Source organism: Phaethon aethereus, assembly GCF_964289735.1.
Source record: "Phaethon aethereus genome assembly, chromosome: 3".
Lineage (NCBI taxonomy): Eukaryota > Metazoa > Chordata > Aves > Phaethontiformes > Phaethontidae > Phaethon > Phaethon aethereus.
The window spans coordinates 80,320,655-80,343,283 of record NC_138576.1 but is presented as its reverse complement, the minus strand read 5'-3'; the positions used below and the strand labels follow the sequence as shown (position 1 = coordinate 80,343,283).

Genomic DNA, 22,629 nt, shown 5'->3' with positions numbered 1-22,629 from the left:
TCTAAAGCCACATGCCTCTCTGTAGATGTTCTCTTATGAATTTTTTTTTATTATGCCCACTGCCAGCAATGGACATTCTGCTTGGAAAATCCACCTCTTGCTGTAAAAGGTTTGGCTGAACCAAATGAAGAACATAATTCTGATATCAGACTCAAATGGGAGCGCTCCATTTCATTTAGTTCTTGTTAAGAATATTTAAAAGCCTTCCCCACCTACAGTCTTTTTGAAACACAAGGCACAAATAGGGAGTGGACATTCCAGCAAAAAGTGATTGTCTGAAATTAACAGTCCACAGCAGTCTTCTAGTCCAGCACAATGAAACATTTTTGCTGTTCAATTCTATGCCACGTCTTCTAGATAATCTGCAACATCACTTAACTGAGAAATGGTAAGGTCTTGCGTGATGCCTTCAAGCTAGAAAATAAATGAAATTACAAACTCAGAAATCATAGAAACAGTAAGGATTATTTCTTGTAGTTCTTCATATAGCATCCCATCCTTTTGGCTTCAAGGTTTTTCAGTGAGATTTCACACTCCTTTAGGAGGCGCTCAGACAGATCGAGATACAGGGATAAGACATTGTTATGCTGGATACTAAACCAGTCTCAAATACATTTTACATGCCCAGAAACCAACAGTGAATTGTGCTACCAAACAACTGTTGTGGGGTTTTTTTTTTCTTTTTTAATCAGTATAGTATCTAACTTGGTAGGAATACTAGGTGTAAAAGTACAACACATAAATAATACAATCTTAACATGTATCCTAAGAAACTATGATAATGGCAAATTCTTTCACAGAAGGTTAAAAAAAGTCAATATAATATCAGAAGAAAGTAAAGAAGAACAACTTTAAGAGAGTCATACTTTATCGCTGGTGTTTGACTCCTCTGTTTCCACAGAAATTTCATCTATTTCTTCACCAATACTGATATCACTTTTTTCCGAGCGATGACTAGTACTAAAGAGAAAGAAAACCATAACCATAAAAAGCAGACTTTCTTTTTGAACATCCAGATACTACGTTCACTTTTACTTTATACCTGACATTTGATTAGAATTTCACTTCCTAGCAAGTTAAATATGAAGTTACTTAAAAAAAACCCATAACAACTAAAGGCTTTCTACCTAAAGGAAGCCATGATAAATACTTAGGCCTCAATCCTGCAGTTTACAACACCGATACCTTCACATCATAAGGATGAGGCTGTTAAATATTTATTACCAACTACTCATGATGCTTTATTTTTTAATTGAGTATTTCAGCATACACATATTCACTGTCTAATAGCATTGATTAGAGTATTAAAACATTAAGTGCATGGTTCAGGGAAAAAAGAAAACGACCTTCCACAAAAAAACAACAGCTTCTCATCATCTTAAAGTTAGCACCAGGTTTTTAAGGAACTCATTACCCCCTACACAAAAAGGATCTGTTTTGTTTTGTTTTTTTAATTTGTAACTATATGTATTAAAATAGCAAACTGAAGTTTAGAGTTCAGAGATACTGAGAGACTCCAGCAACAGTGATTAGCTGACATACTACAAAATAATTCAAATATGCTAGTGGATATGCTTATAATGCATGAAATACTATGCTACTGCAGTATCATCCTTCTCTTACCTGTTGAAGTCATCAGCATACTCATCGTCATCTCCATTACCTAAATAATATTAAAAGGTATTAATCAAACAAGTTTTCTCTTCAGGAAATGCAAAAAAAAGAATCTATTCCTACATCAAAATACACAGTTTGATGCCCAGCAAAAGTAGGAGCATATAAAATTACTTGTGCAGATTAGGAAGAGAAGACAAGTTTACGTTTGTCATTAGTTAATCTCATTTACACAAACTGTTTTGGAATTGAACACACATTTTCAGGATGTCGACTACGTTGCTGAAGACAAAATTTAAATACTTGCCAGCTCTCTTTTGAGAGTGAGCCGATAGGTCTTATATCACATCACCTTCATATTGCTCCTAAAGTTTACAAGGCAACTTTCAAAGGTGTGAAGGGCAAGTAAATATGCCACTGAAAAACAGTAAGACTTGCTATGGCTAAGTCTGGCTGTTTATTTCCACAAATATAAACCCTCTTTTTTTCTTAGAAACCTAGAAAAAAAGATAGCACTTTATATTAGCAAATGTATGCACAGAACAAATCAAATTTTTGCTGCATGTGTAAAATACTAACCCACATACAAGACCCGTTTTCGCTTTTCTGTATTACTTTAGATCAGATCTTGCTCTTAACTCCAGTAAGCTTCACAATGGTGTTACAGTGGCAGAAGTAAAAGGTGAAGATTTTAGTTCAAAATGTGTATTTCAGTTTCTCAGATTCCTCTGAGAAGCTGGTCTGAAACTTACAGTTAAAAATCTCAGAGCTTCTTCATGTTTAGCAGTTACTTGCCTAATTCTAGCGATCCCAGTTTTGCATTCACCAACCGCAGGTCTTTCAAAACAGAGTTTCTATTCAAATCTGTAAGAAAACAAAAACATTCGTCAATTTGACTTGTGACTCTTTAGTTAGATCCCACTTAAACATACCCTTCAACCATTTACAACATGTGTTCTTTTATAACAACTTATATAATTTTATAGTATAGCATGGCAGTATTATATCCAGTTTTCAAGTCTGAACTCTGCTAACATTTAATAACATGAGTAGCAAACAGAGACAGTCTCACAGTATTCAGGATCAGGTTTTACAACATGAAAGCAAATATCCCCAAAGAACTTGTGCAAATAATGTAAGATAACACCACAAAGGAGTAAGTTAGTTTCAGTTAAAAACTGAGCAGTAGAATTTTATACTCCTGAAAACTGCTTTATATACACAGGAAAAAAAACCCAAAAGAGCGTAGATAAGTATTTCATGCTCCAAAACGTAAGATGCCCCAATGATAGCATAATGTATCAAAACCCGTATGTGATCCCTCAGTGAGAAAAGCATTACTATAAAGCACATTACAACCAGAAGGGGGCCACATACTTAATCACATTTGCATCTGAGTGTGTAGATAATTCATTACATTACAGGAAATATCTCCTACATTCATGAAAACACAAAGACATGTGAAAACTTACTATCAGACTCCTTTAGCGAAGGTGCACCAGTCAGGGAGCTTAACCCACTTTTTAGAGGCGGTGCATCAGAAAGAGATGCTAGACCTCCTGCTCTATTAGCTTCAGTTTTCCTAAAACAAACCAAATAAATAAGTACTCCATAGAACTGCAAAATGTGCGTAGTGACTTTCTTTGGTAGATAATAGAAAACTGTCATTAAACTAGAACAGCAATATTTACAGCAAGGGGAAAGGATTATTCGTTCTGCAGTCTAAAAACAGTAGGCAGTTTACTGGCACAAGGTGTCAAGCAAGACATTCAGTAAGAAAGTCACTTTCTCACCTACGCAAAGACTTCTGCCTGCCTTCTTTCACAGACAGAGCTCCTGCACCTTCATCAGCATCACTATTTTTATCAAGGGGCCTTTCATTATCCCCACATGTAAACGCAGCCAAAAGAAGAAAGATTCAGATATAAATCAGTATTTAAATTAGTTTTAGAACTAGAAGAGATTATGTCTGATGAAACTATTAGTCCTAAGAGCAGTTGGTTCACAGAATGAAAACCTCTCAGAGCAAGATAGAGCTCATCATCACATGTTGAAGTTCACTTGGCTACAACCTATTCCATTCATATATTTAAATTGTTGAGTTCAAATGCTACTTGCAAGTGAAGTATGAAGAAACACTATTAAAGAGTGATCAAGATTTTGACATTTAGTATTACTGGAACTGTTTGTTACTATGAGTCCATTCCTATTAGTAATGGACAACATTTGACTCTTGCATTATATCTATGTCATCAAAATATCATATATATCATCATGTATTAAAACACTGCAAAATTTGGAAACAGGGGGTCAGAGACCTATGGGCAATGAGAGCTTGGATCACCTCTTACTCTACTACAGTCCTTAGTAACTGCTTGCTCCCTTCCTTCCTCTCTAATCCACCCTTCTTACAGGAATGGGAAAAGCTCCCATAAGGAATTTACCTTTTTGCAAAGAAAGCGATGCTGGCGCCTCTCCTACTTACTCATTCCTTGGGACTCAGGCACACCAGCACAAATGTGCCACAAAGGGATTTCAAAATTCAATTTAATTCAAAGAATTCAAAGAATATGTTCTTTTTTCTCCTCTAGAGGAGCTGCCAGGAGGGTAGAGGTGAAAAACCCAGAGATAGCCCAGTTACAATTAGTTGCTAGCTCATTTCTTATTAACATATTCAGCAAACCTTATTATGGAACATTACTATAATATCTACATCACAATAACATTATGAGCTACAAATTACTACCTGGTGGACTGTGACTGTACTACAGACACACATAATCCGGAAATAATTCTTTCTGTAGGGAGTTTCTTTACTGTGAAAAAAAAATCCTTATTTTACTGAATAATTAAGAGTCTTTTTCTTGGATGGTCTTTTTAAAGAAATAGTTTACCCAACTTCAAAGTGAATTTCCCTTCTTGTCATATGAAAATACTCAAACAGTAAGAAATGAGTAAATATTATTATTGAGAAGTTTTTCCAGCCTTTTCTTGTTTTTCCAAGATATCATTTAAACCTGCTTTACGGCAACACAACCACCTGCTACAATGGTTAGACTTGTTAAAGGCTAGTTAAAGGAGCTCGGCAGATGCAGAAATAACAACACTTCACTGAAAACATAGAACTGCACACAAGAGGTGCTGCAATGTGAAGAGGAAACCCTCAGCTATGAGAAAACTTTGCTTATTCTCACAGTTTATGGAGCCCGTTTGCACATTCACCAGATTTTCTGTACTCCTTACAAAGCCATACAGATATCTAAAACACTATCCCTGTCATTGTCCACTTCCTTTAGCGCTGATCACCACTGCAGCTCTTCTGCAAGAAGAAACACTGATGTCTGTGCCTCATACATATTCATTTCACCAAAGTAGTAGGCTGGGGACATTATATAGTTTAACTGATGCACCTTAAAGTGCTACAGGTTTTACTACTCATGGTACGTCCAAGAGATCCCAGATGACACTGTGCATTTCAAAGAATGGAATCATAGAAATGCACATTTCAGAAACAAAATGCTACATAACAGAACTAAACACTCGCTTTTACAAGTGCGAATAATCAAACATCACCTAGCTCTCAAAGGTCTGCAAGCATACTGAGGACAAAATAAACCTGTATTAAGTAGAACATCCATGTTACTTACCAGCCATAAGTTCTTTCTGGTTTGGGTATAGGATCATCAAAAAAAGAATCTCCCTCTACATCATCTTCATCTACACCTGGATCACCTTTTTCTTTGGTATTTAAGTCTTTGTTTTCTAGTTGAGGATCTAGTTTTGTTTCATTAGGCAGAAAATGAATGCTTCTTTTGCTTGCTTCCCCTGATGAGACGCTTGTATCACTCTGAGTGGTTTCATCAGCCTTGAAAGATAAAGAAATTATAGGGATAGGTTAACTATGGTTATGGGTTCAAAAAGCAACATGCCTACCTTGGGTTTCAGACTAATGTTTATTAATAAAGTCAGAGTCCAGTTTCACATTTGCACTTAAACAAAGGTAATTCTTTGCTGTGGTCTTGGCCTCTCCTAGCACACTCCCTTCTATGTTACATGTATTGGGTGCTAAGTCACAGTCAGAGCTATTTCAGCTCACAGGTTTGCTGAAAATCCACCAGAGAATCTCCAGTTTCAATTGGGAAGTCTAGACTGTTCAGATAACTTCCATCTTGCTCCAGCCAGGACTGGCTAAAATTTCCTCCTTCTGCATTATTCTTCACTCCAAGTATGTTGCACAGTCAGACTATTCGCCCATCCTGCCTTTCCCAAGGAGAGAGAGAACCAGGAAAAAATGTATCTAAGAACTCTAGTCCCATTAAGATATTCACTACTTATTCTTAGAGGAGTAGGTAGTCCAACCAATAGCTGTTGCAGTTTCTGTGAGGAAACATCCATACAGAAACCAATTTTCTCCTGTTTCTGAGATAAATGTATTTTCATAGAGAATTCAGCAATATATTATGAAAAGCATTTCCAGAATATGTTGATCTGTCTTCCACTGCAATTGGAATTATGATTTGTTTGCCACAGAAGATAGGTATAAAGAACATAAAAAACCAATCATAAATTCCAGCTCGTTGGAAATTATCTTCTATTTGCAACCCTGTCACAACCGAAAGAGCATGTAAATGAAAGTGTTGTTATCACCACCTCGGCTGCTGCCGCATGCCATAAGTATTCAACTATTAACTGTGGTGTTCTAACAATTCACAAAGCTTTCCTTAAAATAAGGAAACATGGTTCAATGTTTCTTTTGAAATGATCTTTTACCACACTGTAATACTTCTTGCTCAGAATTAAATACTCCTCTCTGGTAGTTTCTCTAAAACTTAAACCTTGGAATAAATCTTAGAATCACTTTCTTGTGTCCATATACTTACTGGGGATTAAGGAATGTAAGGGAAAAAAAATGCCACTATTGACTGGACCAATCCCAATCACTATCATTAAGCTGAAGTCAGTCAATAGGAGAAGCTTTTGCATCTATGGACTAGTACATCTAAATAGTTGATAGCAGCCTGAAAAAGAATCCTGACACCTCAACACAGAGAAGAATACAACACACGGCAATACAGTATCACTTCTGGAAACCAGCACTGATCTTTGAAAAATCATTCAGACATGGTTTATATTTATTTTCTACCCAGTTTGGACAGCACTATTTGAGCTGGGTACAGGAGTTCCCGTTTTGTACGGGACCAAACAATTGTGATAAAAGAAATAAGACTGTCATTTATTCTTGTTCTAACTTTAAACAGCAGGAATGACTGTTACTACTCCATGATACCTCCTCTAAAGCAGACTTTCCAGGCATAACTTAAAACTCATACCTATAAATCTAGTTTCCTAATGAAGCAAGTCTTAAGACATCATACTCCTCTTGTGCTTGTGTCTCTGTCTTCCCCTAACGTATTTTGGACTGGCTGACTAAGTTCAACCACTGCAAAAAGAGTAGAAGTCCAAAAAACAAAACAAAAAATCCCAACAAACACAAAACAAAACTGTGGAATAATGGCATTGCCAAAAGCTCTGTCAACAACAGACATAAAGGAATAAGACTCATACCAGACAGAGGATGGACCAACCTCAAGACATGTGCATGCACACCCAGAAAAACACCCATATGAAACCTGGTTCAATTTACAAGCTACTGGGACTATGTTTTTCCTCCTCTAGACAAGTATTCTTTTCCTGAGGAAAAGCCACCTAACAAACACTTAGCTCTTCTCTTTCTGACCTACTTTATTTCAAATAAAGTAATTTAAACCTGAAGATGAAAGGTGGTATATGCAAGGAAGAATGGAATATTTATGACCTCTAACTGATCTTCAGTAGTTCTTCTTAGCTGATCTAGAACCACTCTAATACAAAAGTAGGGGCTCAAATATGAAGCAACAGTATTTGAAATTATTAATTTCCATTCAAAGGTCAGTTACAGAAATATTAGCTTTTAAGATACTATCAACAAGCACAGCAATAAAGTAACTTAATCTTGAAATGAAGCTTGCTTTTCAGATCATAGTTTTCTGGTTTTGCAAGGCAAAAACCTAAAAGAACTGGCATAAAATGAAGCAGATCTAAACTGAGCTGTCATTTTATTTTCTTTTATCCTAATCAAACCCTCTCCCAAATGAATAAACTAAGAACAAAACCAATGCAATGTTATATTTCTCAGCTTTCATTAGTGAGTTTGAAAGCTTCTAAATTATTTCTAGTAATCTTGAAAAAAGCTATTAAAACTTTTTATGTGATCAGATTACATCAATAATTTGAACGAATTTTAGTACTTGAATCTCAGTTGCTTTGCTTTTGTTTGGTTGGCTGGTTTTTGTTTTGTTGGGTTATTTTCCTGTGTGTAGTGGGTAGCTGGTTTCTTGTGGAAAAGAGGCTTAAGTGATTATGCCCCTTTCCGTGCCCTATACTTTCCCATAATTCTCAACTTGTCGATCAGTTCCAGTCAAATGTAAAGGAGTATTAGAGGCCTGGAAATTGTTAGTCGACAAAGATTTTGTGCTACAGGAGAAAAGAAAGCCACAGGCCCCAGCACAAAGACAGCTGTATCCTAACACCTTATCAATCCCAAGCAGCAACCAGCCAGCTGCCTGATAAACCCACAAGTTAGCTCCAACCTGCCTGTGTCTCACAGAGACTCTGCACATGCACATGCACTTACCTACCCAGTTGGAAAGGTACAGGACTTTGCAGATCATTTAAGTGAATGCCATTGTATCCGCAGTTTCATAGGAGTCCTCTCTTTTACTTATATCATGTACATTATGTAGCTTTTTAATTATATATAAACAATCTTACCTTATTTGGCATAGGGTGTGTACTTGATCTTCCATCAGATGATTTTGATGTGGGGCACAGGCTATCACTTAGAACTGGAGCCACCTAAGAAGTTTCACATAAACACTGATAAAAATATATTGAATTTTGTCATAACATCGTCCAACAAGAAACAAGGCTACCATCCTCACTCACACAGTATGTAAACTGTGACACTGTGATGCTATGTTAGGAAGTCTATGACAACTACTTCTAAATTTCAGCTTTCGTTGGGATACTGAATGCATCTTGGGTACTGAGAATTTTCTTTTGAGTCACAATCATGACAGACTAATCAAGTGCTATTGGTTGTATTTCATTCATTTGATTAACAACTTAATTATATATTCAATTAAAATATTACTGTCATTGCCTTCAGGTAGTTCAATACTTTCATATATTTAGTTTTAAATATGTATGTTTTCAGAACAGCTTTAAAGCCTTTAAAAAAACTAATTATAGTCTTTTCAGGTCATATTAAAATTAGAAGTATGCCAAAGAAAATAGGTACAGCTAAAAGTGTTACCAAACCACACTAGAAATTAGAAAATAAGTGACAGAGTGGTTTGTGTTATTTAGCTGGGTTCACTCTGTGTTACTAATGTTCTGCTACAACATAGTAAAGAGTACTAGGGCGGCATCAGAAGCAATAGAATAGTCATAATCCTTTTTGGCATTCTTTTCTGCTAAGTTATGTTGAAGGCATTATATAATATAGACTTGAAACAGTATAATACTACAACCATAGCCAAGTGTTCTTAATTTCAGTTTATTTTTCCTCATTGACATGAAAATGAATAAAGAATTATGAAGAAAGAAAGAAATCTCGTTAACACTACTTACTTCTCCACCGCCTGAAATCTTTTTCTGCTGACATTTTCTAACAACCTCCAACAACAGGGGACCACCCGCAGTACCTTCTGCTTCTATAATTCCCAAATCTCGAGCTAAATTTTCTCGACCATCAAGGCCATTTAGCTGAAGGGGAGGGGAATTGAATAACAAACAAAAAAAAAAAAGAAATCACAACACAGAAATAACGGTCAGAAAACACAATATACATTTTGTAATACACTTCCTAAAGCTTTTTGGTCTTATTTAACACAGCAATATTTTACTAAACAGTGATTATTTAAGACTTCCTGTTGCATGTGGACTAAAGTAATGATAGCCTATTGCATCATTTACTTTTGATCTGTGCCTGAGCCTACCACAGACCATCCAAAGTTGTTTTAAATATGCAAGTATTCATCATTAGCATGCTTCAGGATTTAAGGATTTATACAGTCAAGTTACTTCAGCTTATCACATTTAAAAGTGGATCCTAGGACACTTAGCCAGTGGGGTTCCAGCAAATTCATAGATGATGGAGACTCGCCGTTCCTGTGCACATAGAAGTACACCAGTATAGATCAACACTTACTTTCAGTCTCTGTTTCACTTTAAAAAAACATGGGTTTGGACAGAAACAGGGATGAAAGTAATTCACTATCAGCCAAAAAAAATTTTGACAGGAAAAAATTAAAGAAAAATACATTTTTTAAAACTGAACTTCACATTATAGCAGAAGCAGAATGCTGCAGCAAACCCAGGCTGATTGGCATAATCTCAGAATGGCAATACTGCAAAAGGCACCAGTTCATCTTGAACTCTTATGATTATTTAGTGACACTTCCTATCAAAACACTGGTCCAGCAAATAAGCAAGCCACCACTAGTCAAGCACACTGAAACACAGAGGATAAAGAGACTGCTCAGAGGCAGGGCCTTGTAGAGGAAGACAGTAAAATCTTTCAGCACTGTACACAGCAGTCTTGGACAACTTGCTTAACTTTGGTAAATTTCATATAGGCACTGCAACAGGTGAAAAAGACACCTTTACTGGGTAAAGGAAGGGGGCATTTCAAAGAGCATGAGATGCCTTTACAATGCGAATTAAGCACTACTCTGAAGAGCGAGTGGCAACATGACAGAATGTATGATTGTTTCTATTTGGTAGCACGAACATGAATCTCTGTACAGATGTGTTCTAGTGCAATAAATGCAGCTTAAGGACATTTGGCAAAAGGCAAAGGTGTATGGGATTTTCTTTGATTAAGCCCTTAAAAAGAAACATGAACTTCTAAGAAACAGAAGTCAATGAATTGATTTAATAAAGTTGGATTTTTAATAAATTAGGTATTTAAACTGACATCAAGAAGAAAAATGAGCGTTTGAAATGTAAAGAGAAATTCTTCAGTTAAATGGAACTGTTTCAAACACAAATTTATTATTAAAACCTTTATATCATAAAAAGAGACAAAAGGGATTAACATGATGAAAAACCTCCAACTCAATGTTAAAAGCCTAAAAGCAATCAGTGACCTGACATGATCACTGCAGGTCACTTCCAACTGAACTATTCTATTCAATCACTTTTTGTCATGTGCATCTGCACAAAGTCCTTTATTTCACTGAAATGTCCTCTCAGAGTAGATCACTGACATTCTTTTAATTTTCATGTAACGATACTAACTTTATATCATTACATAGTCAAATTATTGGCAAAAAATGTTGCAGGAGTATTCTGTTGTATACAACGTTATATCATGTCACAAAAAATATTAGTTTGTTAATTTTGAATTAACATATTATCAAGCATTGATTTTTGATAAAGGGAATACTCGTTCATACTGGCACACTTTCCTGGAATGTGTCTTTAAGGCATTAAGTACGTTTTACAGACTAAATATAAAAAATCGTTTAAGCCACAAGCAAGTGGCTTAAACAAATCTACTATAGGTTCTGTATTCATTGCCATGTACTCCAAACAATCAGTATAGCATACAAATAAAACCAGTATATCTTACTGTGCTTGATTCAGGCTGAAAAACAGCCAATGTAAAATCAAGATTGAAAAAACGTAGAAATTCTGCAACAAGACCTGCTACCACACGACCTAAAAAGGAAATGAGAAGAGTAAAAATATACCAAATGGAAACAATTCTTACTTCAAAGACTTAACATTAACATGGCTTCAGTATGAACACCTACATTGATTCAACACTCCTACAGACATCATCTAGACATTCAGCACACTACCACCACATACCTGATTTGTATACCAATTCCCTCATTTGTAACTCAGCCATAGTATGAAAATTATTTACATCAGCAATACTGCAGGAGCATTAATAGAGATGGATTACAAAATTCAGGTGTAAGATTATTTTTTTAAACTATGCAGCTGTCAAAGACATTGTTTGGGCATTTCTCCTATGTGTGTATTCACTACTATACCTCTACAGTGAGTTTTCCCTGGTTACTGTTTCTATTGGTCTAGAATGACTCAGAGTTTGTATTATCATAACTCATCATGAAATATTAATTTAAATGCATTAGTCCCATCAGCTAAAAATACAACTTCAGCAATATTAACTTCAAAAATTATAGATTGAATTATATTTTGAAATAATAGTAATTATGACATTTGACAGGAAAAAGAGCATCTTTTATGTCATGAAGACTGTACTGTTACTAAAAGATTCAAAGATTTAATCCTTTGTTCCCCATTTTTATTAGTTTGAGAAGTATCTAAACAAAGAACTTACCATCTTTTGTACCTAAAAAACTTTTCAAGCTTTCGTTTACCAGAGGTGCTTTGTTCTGTCAAAAAGCAAAAACCAAACAGTAATTAACATCATCCTTGTACTAGCAAGAAATTAAAAAACACAGCAAGTTGGTGTTTTGGTGTACACTGTTCCATAATGATGCCTGGCACATGTAATTCAATTCTTCAAAATCTACCTTTGTATTAAGTCTACTACCTACAGTAAAAACTGCAGAGCCACACATTTACTTAGGCAAATTAAAATTGTCTCAGTATTATCTATTGTAAGAGCTATAGAGCTATAGAGCTAGAGCAGTTTCACCAAAATTCTTAATAGCATACTGATTCTTACTTACTTAATGATGAAAAAGATAAGTTAAGCAGTTAATTTCCCAAATTGCTCCTCTAATATAGTGCCAAGTTTGTATAAGGAAATACAGTCCCACTTTTTAAAAAATGCAAATTTACAAATCATCTAGACAAAGCGTGGACTGTGCTAATTAGGGGTTCAAAAATCAATACTAATCTTCTATTAATTAATAAGACCTTCAAAGATATTATGAAAACGGGGTTTTCTCCCTTGCTAGATTTGCCCTCTTCAACTTTGATTTATTTCTGTTTAAAAAACAATGTGCTACATTTGGGTGTGCCAAAATTGTTCAGGGATTTTTCAAACCAAATTCTAAACGCCATTCCTAACACATCAAAATATCCTGGGTAAGAACCTAACTCTAAGAAAAGGATCTGTTATAGGTATTTATCACTATAGTCGTAAATGCTAACAGACACAAGAGCAAGTTGTGCAAAAAAAGAAATATATCATTACTCTGAATTCCTAAATATAAATGATAATGGTAAAATTTCCAGTGTCTCCACAGTGTAAAATTAAAATACCATGATAAGTTTAAGTCTTTTGAAAAAAGGGCAAGCCAAGATAATCTGTAGCATATTTCTCTTCAGCCCTGTTACTCTCCAGATAGTCTGGGACGTTGTTCTCTGGATACACTGCAATATGCTGAAGCTTCCTGTAAGAGATGGCACTGTTCTGCCGTATCACTCTTCCATTACATCTTCTTCAGCAATCTTATGTTAGATTTCTGGAATATGGAATCTCATATCATAGAATAACTACGTCCCCTCCTTACTAATGTCACAATAATGTCCGTTTCAGTTGTGCAGTTTTCCAGAAAAAGCACATCTAACCAGTAGAGGAATAGGACAGATTTCCATTCCTCTCTTTTGAAACAGAGAGCCTGGACATATAGCACCCTCTCCTCTCTAGCTCTAGAAAGTGGAAAGATACAGGAAACGAGGCAATGCCAGCAGTAGAAGGGGTCACAAAACCAGCATCTGCATACTACAGCAGTATTGTTACTTAATCATGCTAGTATCACATACCCTTAATATTGTTATATTGTCAAGGTATCAGTAGGTAGTCCATTTCTTAATTCAGAATTCTTCCTTAATTATAAGCAAATTACCCTGAAGTAAGCCTACAACATCCTTATGGGAAATACCAAAAACATTAGCATACTTGGCAAGTTACTGCATTAAATTGCTTTCACAATACACTTGTCAAAAAATCCACTTACTAAAATACTTCAGTATTTTAAATTTCAAAAGACATCATTCCGATTTGATAAAATCTTGTCAGTCAACTAGATTTTTTTTTAAAGAAGTATTTGATGGAAAAGATATTTAGTTATTCTGGTCAACTGAATAGAAGCTATATAAAAGCAGCAGAGATAGTTACTTAAAGCTACGGTTTCAAAAGGCTATGTAATAATTCCTATTTCTAAACATCAGAAAACACCCTGATAATCCTGTTTTGTTCCCTTTAAGCAGCATGCTCTTATGCAGTAATACGTAATTTTCTTATGTTATAAATCACAAATAGAAAGTATTAAAGCTATTATATTTAGTTCTACATAAAGAACTATCAGGATGCTGATTTTTTTTTTTTTTAAGTTTTTTTAAGGTTCTCTTACCTCTACTTTCTCCTGTTCTTCTAACGCCAAAAAAACAGCTGCTCGCAACTCTGCCTGCCAAAAAAAAAAAAAAAAAAACAAAACACACAAAACAAAACAGCATTTGTACAAACACTGTTTTCCCTACACAAATAGAATGCAAAGAGCTAGCAAGTAGTTTAACAGCTATTTGTTTCTCCTCAAGCAACCTGGCATCAATTGTAATCTACATCAGTGCAATTAAAACACTTAAGATTACAGGCAATGTGACTTGAGGCTGAGAAAGAGTTTTCAGTCTGAGAACAAGGGGGTGGAGTGGATTTGATACAAGACTTCCTAAATTATTTCTTCATACACAAAGATTCCAAATTACCTACACTATTTCCTATTAGTTTCTTCTAAGTGTTAGAAATTCAGCTCTTTCAGGGAGCTTTGAAACACCTACGCTTCATTTACAATTCTGTCAGGAAACATGAACAAATAGCTTGTGAGAATACATTTTAAGACGTTTATATTAAGATATACAAATTTCTGTAATTTCTTCTCAGATCACACTCAAAGAAATAGAATTTCTCAAGGAAAAGAGAGCATGATTCCAGTCATTCAAATACTCCTGTAGTGAGGTTTTACCTAACTGACTTTGAATATCTTAATGTCAAGGATCAGAATTCTTCTAAGGACTATTTTGAATATTTAAGCTTAAGCCTCGCCTATTTTTTTATGCTAGTTCCTCTACTTCTTTCATGGAACAAATCAAATGGACAACATACATCACATTTGATGAATTAGTCTGCCACTTTAATGAACTCTTAATCTGACATTTTGATGTCAGTAGATAACACTGCAGTAATAAACTATAAATGTCAGTGCTACTCTGTATGCCAGTTTTCTCATGAGCAAAGAAGAAAGCAAGCTTTTAAAGAAAGATTAATTTCCATAACTAAGAATAAGAACAATATGAAGAGTGTCTGGATTTTCTCATGTATATTACAAAAGGTAGCTGATCATAGATTAACCTGTAAGTGTTCCCTCCCACCAAAAAAAAAAAATCCTTTCATGGGAAAAATAAAACAATCACTTCCTTTTTAAGCTTGACCCTCTTTGAACACCTTTTTAAAGGGCAAAAAGTAATACAAAAAAAGTTTAAAATATTTCCCATCAAAAGTGTAAAATGGTTACCACAACTGTATGCAGTGGTCATACTGACACTGCAGTTACATTTTTTCAGGTGCTGGGGTACAGCATTCAATCAGCAAATCTTCTGATAAGGCATGAATTTAAACACTATTCTTACAAAATCAGTTTACATTTAACTTTCCAACCAATGGCTAACAACTTGTTTATTTAGTTTTATGTCACTATGAAAAACTTCAAATGGTTGCAAAGCTGGCTGCTTCTCCACTGATGCCACAGCAAGCAAGTATACTTACATAAGAGGGAGGACAAGAAGAGTAACAAAATCATTTGTGAAGCAGACTGGCTAGTACAACTGTTCAAAATAAGACAGTAGCCGTTACATGTGGGTACAGATAAACTCCCTTTAAGGGTCTGGATCATGAGACTGTAGAACAAAGCTGTCTGAAAGTCATTGCATTACATCAGCTGATCCAGAGTCTGACCTGTCTGAGATTTTGGAACAATATCACAACAGTCATTCCTTTTCACGTAACTATGATTGCCTGCTCCACTCCTCTAGGTCCAACCCAGTGGCTTCTAAATATGGACTGAGCTGCTTTTCTTCCTCTTCTCATTTATGTAATGACACGGTGCCAATTTCTCCCAGATGTTGCCACTCCCCATTAATAGCAGGTTCACCTTTACTTCCATTAGTGCCCAGTTAATATCTTTAAGGTCAGGACTTCATCACCAGAAGACAATGCCACTGGTCTTTACTACATCTCCTTTTGGCTTACCTGAATCATCTAGAATACCACCCTACACGCTTTCCACAGAGCGCCCTCCAACTAGTCCTTCAATCCTGCAAGCATCACAGTAAGTTTGTAGTTAAACGCTCCTTTACTATCTCCACAAGGAAAGTTTACAGCATTCCAACACACTGACCTTCGTTCTTTGAGGTGGGTACTGCTCAGATCATAGCAAGATACTCAGAAAACATCATCTCAATACATTTAGAGATGGAACCATACCCTTGAATCTGCATGAGGTTAAAGCAGTAATTCTCAAGTTCAGGAGGAAGAAAGTGAAAAGCAACAATAACAAAGCTGACGCCAAAGGAAAAATCACCCCAGTGCAAGAGGATGAATCATACTACACAGCAGGATGGACAATGTCATAAAGGCTTTTCAGGATGTGAGACAAGTCACAGACAATTTGAACACCAGAGACTGAGACCACCACGATCAGCTATGCTCACAGCAATTTGCTCCCATCAGCAGTCTTCAATAAAACAGGATTATGTTATAACATAATAACGTAATACAATAGAGCCAGATGTTGACAAGTAAGGTGACAGTATATATTTATCACTCTTTCATTCACCAAACCCACAGCCTTCTTTCTCACCCTGTGGAAGGTGCCCATTCCCTTCTATCCTTAAGTAGTTTTACCTGGCAAGAGCTCATACCAATGAGACAGCAATTTGGTTTCACTGAACTTAGCTAAAATGAGAAAGGCCTAACACTGTATATGACAACCACTGTCGGTACTCAACGGGGAAATGTATGGGTCAGTATTTTGAAACAAAAGTACGTTTCCCCTTTTCCTCCCAGGCATTTACAGCTCATCAGACAACACTGTCTCTTGCTGATTGCTGTTGTACTGTAAATCAGAAGCTTGGAGTCCATGAAAGCACCTTTTCTGCACTGGACTGCAGTATCCCTCTTCAGAACCTAGGTAAGTTGATCCTATTCTAAATACAGAGCCTTTCGCATGTAGTTGAAGTACTGTACAGGAAAACAGTGCTCTCAGTCTGCGGTTCCCTGGGAAAGGAAAAAAACAGTTCTCGCTATCTTAAGAGCTCCCCAAATACATTTTTTAGGTGGCATCTCAAAAATGGCAATCTGATTTGGGAATATGATCTTAATAGTAAGATAACAAATACCAACCTTGACAAGGTTATTAGTGTGATTTAGTACACTCGTAAAAGCCACCACAGCAGCTTACACAGCCAGATGCTGGATGAAAATTAAAAGTGTAAGATACTGTCCAGGACTGAAGGATGACCTGTAGCCCATAACTACCTCCCACCGGTAGACTCTAACACACAGGTATGTAGCATGCCCCTGGAGTTTTCTTTTATTGTGGCATTTGTCCAGCACTTAAACAAGACAGCTTATCACCCGAGAACAAAACTTGAGACCATATTTTCGAGTAGGAAAGCACTTGGACTGCAATCTCATTTCTATGCCTCAAAGCATGTAGGCACGTCAGCGACCAAGATGACTTCTTGTAACAGGCACTAAGCACAAACTGCAGATAGGGCTTATTCCTTGCATACTGGTCCCCTCTGCATAGCTACACAATTCACTTGCAAACATCTGATATCCCAACACCTTCCAAAGAGATCTTGGCAAAATTATTTCTTCCTAACAAACTTTATTCACACTTTCTACCCCTGAGGCAGTATTTTAGATGAACAAGCAACAGCTTTCATGACATGGATCTCAATATGCTGTGAAATACTAGATTAAAAAGTGGTTATCTTAATTTCATAAAATGCTTTGTGCACGTAGTACAGTTGAGTATGATGCTGTCTGCTAGCTGACAAAGCCCTGCTGTCTGTTTCATACCTCTCCCAACATAATTTCTACAAACCCTTAGAGTCCTACAGCTTTTGCAGAGGAAACCTGGGGCTTTTTTTTTTTTTTTTTTTTAACATCAAAGACGCCTTAGCAGAAAGCACAATATAAATTTAAGCTTGCCAAATGCACATGCTACCACCCTTCTTTCTCAACCCACTTAAGCAGCTGAACACACACAGTATTTGAAGCCACATACAGGCAACTTTGTGCATTCCCTAAGGAACAAAGGATATGCAAGTTCAGCAAGTGTCAAGAACAGAGACATTCACTTCAGAGATCTGCAGTGGGCCAGCTAGAGGTGCAAAACTCTCCTGCAAGCTTGCATTCACATATCATTACTAACATATGCATCAGTGGATGGTGTGGTTAAATGTATGTTTAGGGCCACGGAATGATTAAAGTAATGCATGAGATTTTGCAGGGTAAAAGAATGGATTGTTGCTGAGATAAACCGTTTACAGATCTTCCAAGCAAAGCACAGGCGTGTATTACTGCCATCTGCTCCAGTGCTATGAAACAACCCCATGCATGCACAAGCATCAGCAATCTCTTGCATATGTAAAATTTAGTGGCACATAGGCACCTTCCCACAAAACTTTCAGCATCTCCACTTCCTAACTCCAAAATGACTGTCATATACCTCCGCAGATACAGAGCAAGACTGGCAGAGCATTAAGCAGTCTAAGCACTGGTGATCACCTCAGGCTAAAACCCTGTGTGCATCAGGCTAAAAGCCTGTACCAGTCTAGATGCATCACAAATCCAAAGCTGGTGCCAAACTGTAAATAGCAACTTCACTACCAATGTTAGTATCCTTCCTGTCACTCTCCATCTGCAAAGTCTGTGAAGTTCTCATCCCTGAGCAGGAACAGTAGTTTGCATGACCATTTTTTGTCCACTTCAGTAGAAAACTCTTAAAACTTAGCAGCCTTAATTGGCTAAGAAAGTTAAACTTGCTGGCAGTGTAATTGAAAAGATGAAGGAAGAATGGTGTAAAAAGAAATAGGAAGAATCCATATCACAGAGGAAGTAGTAAACACCTAAAAGCCATAAACTCTAAATACCTGTAGCTACACTTATCATGTGCTTAGTCTGCATGTCACAAGCAGTTCTCATTCTCATGTTCCTAAAAGTAGGATACGTCCACAGTTAAGAGGACCATACTGACATTGAAGTCTTGAATTTCAGTTAGTTAATCTGAAATCATTATAAATGGTTATATTTTACTTATCTTGCAAAAATAAGAAATAGATGTTACATTAAGAAATCAATGATTCTCCTTCATTCCAAGAAATTAGTTGACTTTCTGATACGAACTGCTTTAAAAAAAACCCAAAACCCACAACATCCAGAAAATAGGAGATTACACTGTGGTGTACAGCATACTCATCATGACAGTTAGTAATTTAAAGACATTTAAAAGCATTCATTATAATACATGAAATGACGATGAAAAAGCAAATAGGACATTTTTAACTGACCTATGTACATACAGTTAGCAGGCCATTTTAAAAATAGTATTTTTCTTCTATCTAATGACACATTACTTGCCAGTACCTTAGCTGCCTAGGTTTTGAACCAAATTAGCAAGAAATTGGCAACAACAGCATCAGCTGGCCAAAAGCATTACTAGTCATACGATATTAGTGATTCTAATCTCCCTCAAATTTGTAGCAACAGCAAGTTCCAGAGAAGATGCAAAATTCAAGTGGCATAAACTTATTTTTCCAGGGCAAAAGAGATTAAAAGATACAAACCAAAACAAAATAACAAAGGAAAGCAGTAAGAAGCATAATGGCTCTTCTTGCTCTTATGATGACAGCTTCCCTAGGAGACAGAAAGATCACATACTCTTCAAGACAGAGGAACATCTCTATTTGTACAGCATGCATCACACAGTATCAGTGATAATTTTCACTAAAGTACAAATATCCATAGTTATATTCTGTGTGTTTACAGAATTCATTAGGAAATAGTCTTATGCATCAGATTCATTCCAATGATTAACAAGTTATATATACACACACACACTCTGCAGCTTAGAGAAGATGGGAAATTCTCAACTGCAAGCAGCAGTATATTTACATATCTGCCAGTTTTCACAATACGACTTCTTTAAATACTCCAGTGCTCAAAATCTAAGGTAAATTTTAAAAATCTGTTCACAATTTTTTCTATGTCAGAAGTAACATTGTTTTCAGCTAAATAATTTACATCAACATCAAAGTGCCCAAGAAATTAATCTCAAAATAAGAATAAACTAATAAAGTGTAACCCATTATAAAATCACATTGTATTAGAGAACAAAGGCATCACCATAAGTTTCTTTCTAAAAGTTATGCAGTCATTATGTTACAAAATATATTAACTGACAGCCTGATACTTTCTATCCACTGAAATAATTCCCCTTGAATTCTAATCCTTCCAGAGCTGTCTTCACCTATAGTGCTTCATACCAATTCGGCTATACATTAAAGAGAAAAATAGACCATCAATGTATCTGCTTCAGTAAATCTCAAATATATGTTTATAGTTAGCTTTCTAGCCTCATCCATCTGGAAAAAATGGTCAGTACTCATTCTGAAGTACAAAATAACTGTTTTGATAACATGTAAATGTTCGTTCAGTTCTACCACATAATAAAAAATACTGACACACAATAGATAAAGAAACACTATTGATCACATCTATGTTTAATTTACTTTAATGAAAGGATGGTGTCAAATTTTTTCTTAGTCCATAGTATAATCTAATTTCAATTAAAAACTGACTGTTAAAGAAGATTTGTTCAACCTTAATTCTTCTGGAAGACAATGGGCTTTCTGTCAGATACTAGCAGAACAAATGGTGTAAGTCACTAATACTATCAATCTACAGAGAGTCAAACTCCCATGCCAATTAAGGTTTACAGCTAAGAAAGAACATCATGAATTCCTCAGATGAACAGCCTTAACCACAAACATACCAATTAATAAACAGTAACTCCTAGTATTAAAAAGAGATATAACCCAGTAAGTAGGATGCAGTTTCCATTTTTCTGAGTCATTTGCTAGTTTGCCTTAAGGCTACCTTATGCCATATTGGATATTACACACTTTTAGCATTATAGGATAGTGAAGACTACAATAAATATATTTACACAAAACTCAACGAACTGGCAACCATAGTACAAAAACTTGCATACTACACAAAATACGACCTAACTGGCTTCTGATTTTTTTAATTATAATTTTATTATCAATATATTTTTATTGGTTAACACCAAGTAGAAGGTTAACAGATGGTCCCAAAGGCCTATTGACAATTAGAAAAAGGTCTCCCTCTCAAAACTCATTTACATTAGTTAGAATCTTCATCTACTTACAGAGTTTAAACAAGGATTATCCATTTGAAATGCAAGAACAATGCATTTTTAATAATACTATTTTGTTGTATGACAACTAGCCCAAAATCCAGTGGACTTCAAAGCACACACACAAAGATGCACTCCCTTCCGTTCACCACTTCAGTTGTTGAACTGCTCCTGAAATACCAGCAATGATTGTCCACCTCTTGAAGGTTTAAAATAGAACGCTGTGGATAAACGCCACCATCCTTGATCTGAAAACCAAAGTCCATCTCTCCTTTAGCTTGGAAGGGAATTCAGCGGTTCTTATGTTTCCATATCTGTATGGCTCTTTGCTATACACAATAATTATTGCTGGAAGCTTCTAAGGAACAAGAATCCACAGAACCAATTTTCATATCCTTTCTGACACAAGCTCAGACTACACCACAGGCTTGGAAGTAGTGTATGCTCCACTACAATGCTATCTTCCATATATTTTCTTAACAAGCATTATTTGTACCCTGTAGGCAGGCAGCATCCCCAGAGAGTTTCCAGATTTAGCAAGCCACCAAGACACAACTCAAGCAATCCACGCTCAAGAACAATGTTTAAACAGCGACCCTCAAGAGCTCCTGCTTGAAATTTTCAATAGGGGCTTTTCGTACGGAAGCAGAGAGAAACTCTATCCACCCTGTCCCACACCACCCGGCGGACGAATGTTCCTAGCGGATTTGGCAGCAGCACGAGAGCTCTTGCGGCCACACGACATCTACGAGGGCGAAACCGCATAGCTCTTCGCGGTGGCCGAGAGCTCCCGTCCCTCTCCCCGTCTGGGTGATCTTGCGACTGCTGAGCCGCCGGGCAAAACCTCTTTCGGCGGTCAGGCCTCGGGCCCTCGCCTCCGCGTCGAGCACGTACTGGCTCTACCACGCAAGGCAGGCGCTAGACCTGGCTCCTGGCCGAGCCCCAACCCGAGCGGCGGGGAGCACCACGGGGAAAGCAGGCGCCACCGCCAGGCCATGACCACCAGCTGGAAGCGTCGGCGAGAGGGGACGAAACCCGTGAAGCCTCAGCGCCCCCCCCCCCCCCCCGCGCTCTGCGGGGCCGTTAACCGCCACCGGCGCCAACCAGCGTTCCCCCCTTCCCCGCTGGGCGACATGTGCGCAGGCGAGGGGCTCTCCTTCCCCCCACCTTAATCTTATTGAGCACCCCGCTGCTCTCCAGCGTCTGCACCAGCAGGTCTCGCAACTCCGTGTCCTCCTCCGTGGCTGCGGCCGCCATCTTGTTTCTCCCTGACAACCGCCCAAACTGCGCTAGCCTTAAGACGAGCCCGGCAGATTCGCCTCCGCTGCCGGCGAAGGCACCAACCCAACGGCGGACACGAAGAAACGAGACGCGGCGGGCCGGCGGCCACCCTCAGTCGCGGCCCGAAGGGAGGCGTAGCAAAGCCACGGCCGCCCGGCGCCTCTGCCCGTCCGGAGCGCCTGGAAACTGCGGCGGCGAATAGGCAGCGCGGCCGCCAGCGCCGCGAGCGGCGGGCGGG

General features: G+C 37.3%; 1 protein-coding gene across 1 annotated transcript; it reads right to left on the bottom strand.

Moving 5' to 3' along the window:
* Positions 1–260: 260 nt before the first annotated feature.
* On the bottom strand, positions 261–22,382 carry CEP43 (centrosomal protein 43). The gene is made up of 12 exons (XM_081997124.1): positions 22,278–22,382; positions 14,019–14,072; positions 12,032–12,086; positions 11,291–11,379; positions 9,286–9,420; positions 8,425–8,508; positions 5,262–5,479; positions 3,087–3,196; positions 2,410–2,478; positions 1,624–1,663; positions 867–960; positions 261–414 (listed from the first exon to the last, which is right to left on the bottom strand). The coding sequence occupies exons 1-12, from the start codon at positions 22,365–22,367 to the stop codon at positions 340–342; spliced, it is 1,113 nt and encodes a 370-aa protein (XP_081853250.1). The 5' UTR covers positions 22,368–22,382; the 3' UTR covers positions 261–339.
* Between the last annotated feature and the right edge of the window lie 247 nt (positions 22,383–22,629).

What these genes read in the sequence shown, in the direction of transcription:
- CEP43 (XM_081997124.1), bottom strand. Translation starts at nt 22,367, where the DNA reads ATGGCGGCCGCAGCCACGGAGGAGGACACGGAGTTGCGAGACCTGCTG. An exon ending in AAGAACAGGAGAAAGTAGAG is followed by an intron (nt 12,087 to 14,018) that starts GTAAGAGAACCT and finishes GCTTTTTGACAG; the next exon opens with AACAAAGCACCTCTGGTAAA. An exon ending in CACACCCTATGCCAAATAAG is followed by an intron (nt 5,480 to 8,424) that starts GTAAGATTGTTT and finishes TTATCTTTCAAG; the next exon opens with GCTGATGAAACCACTCAGAG.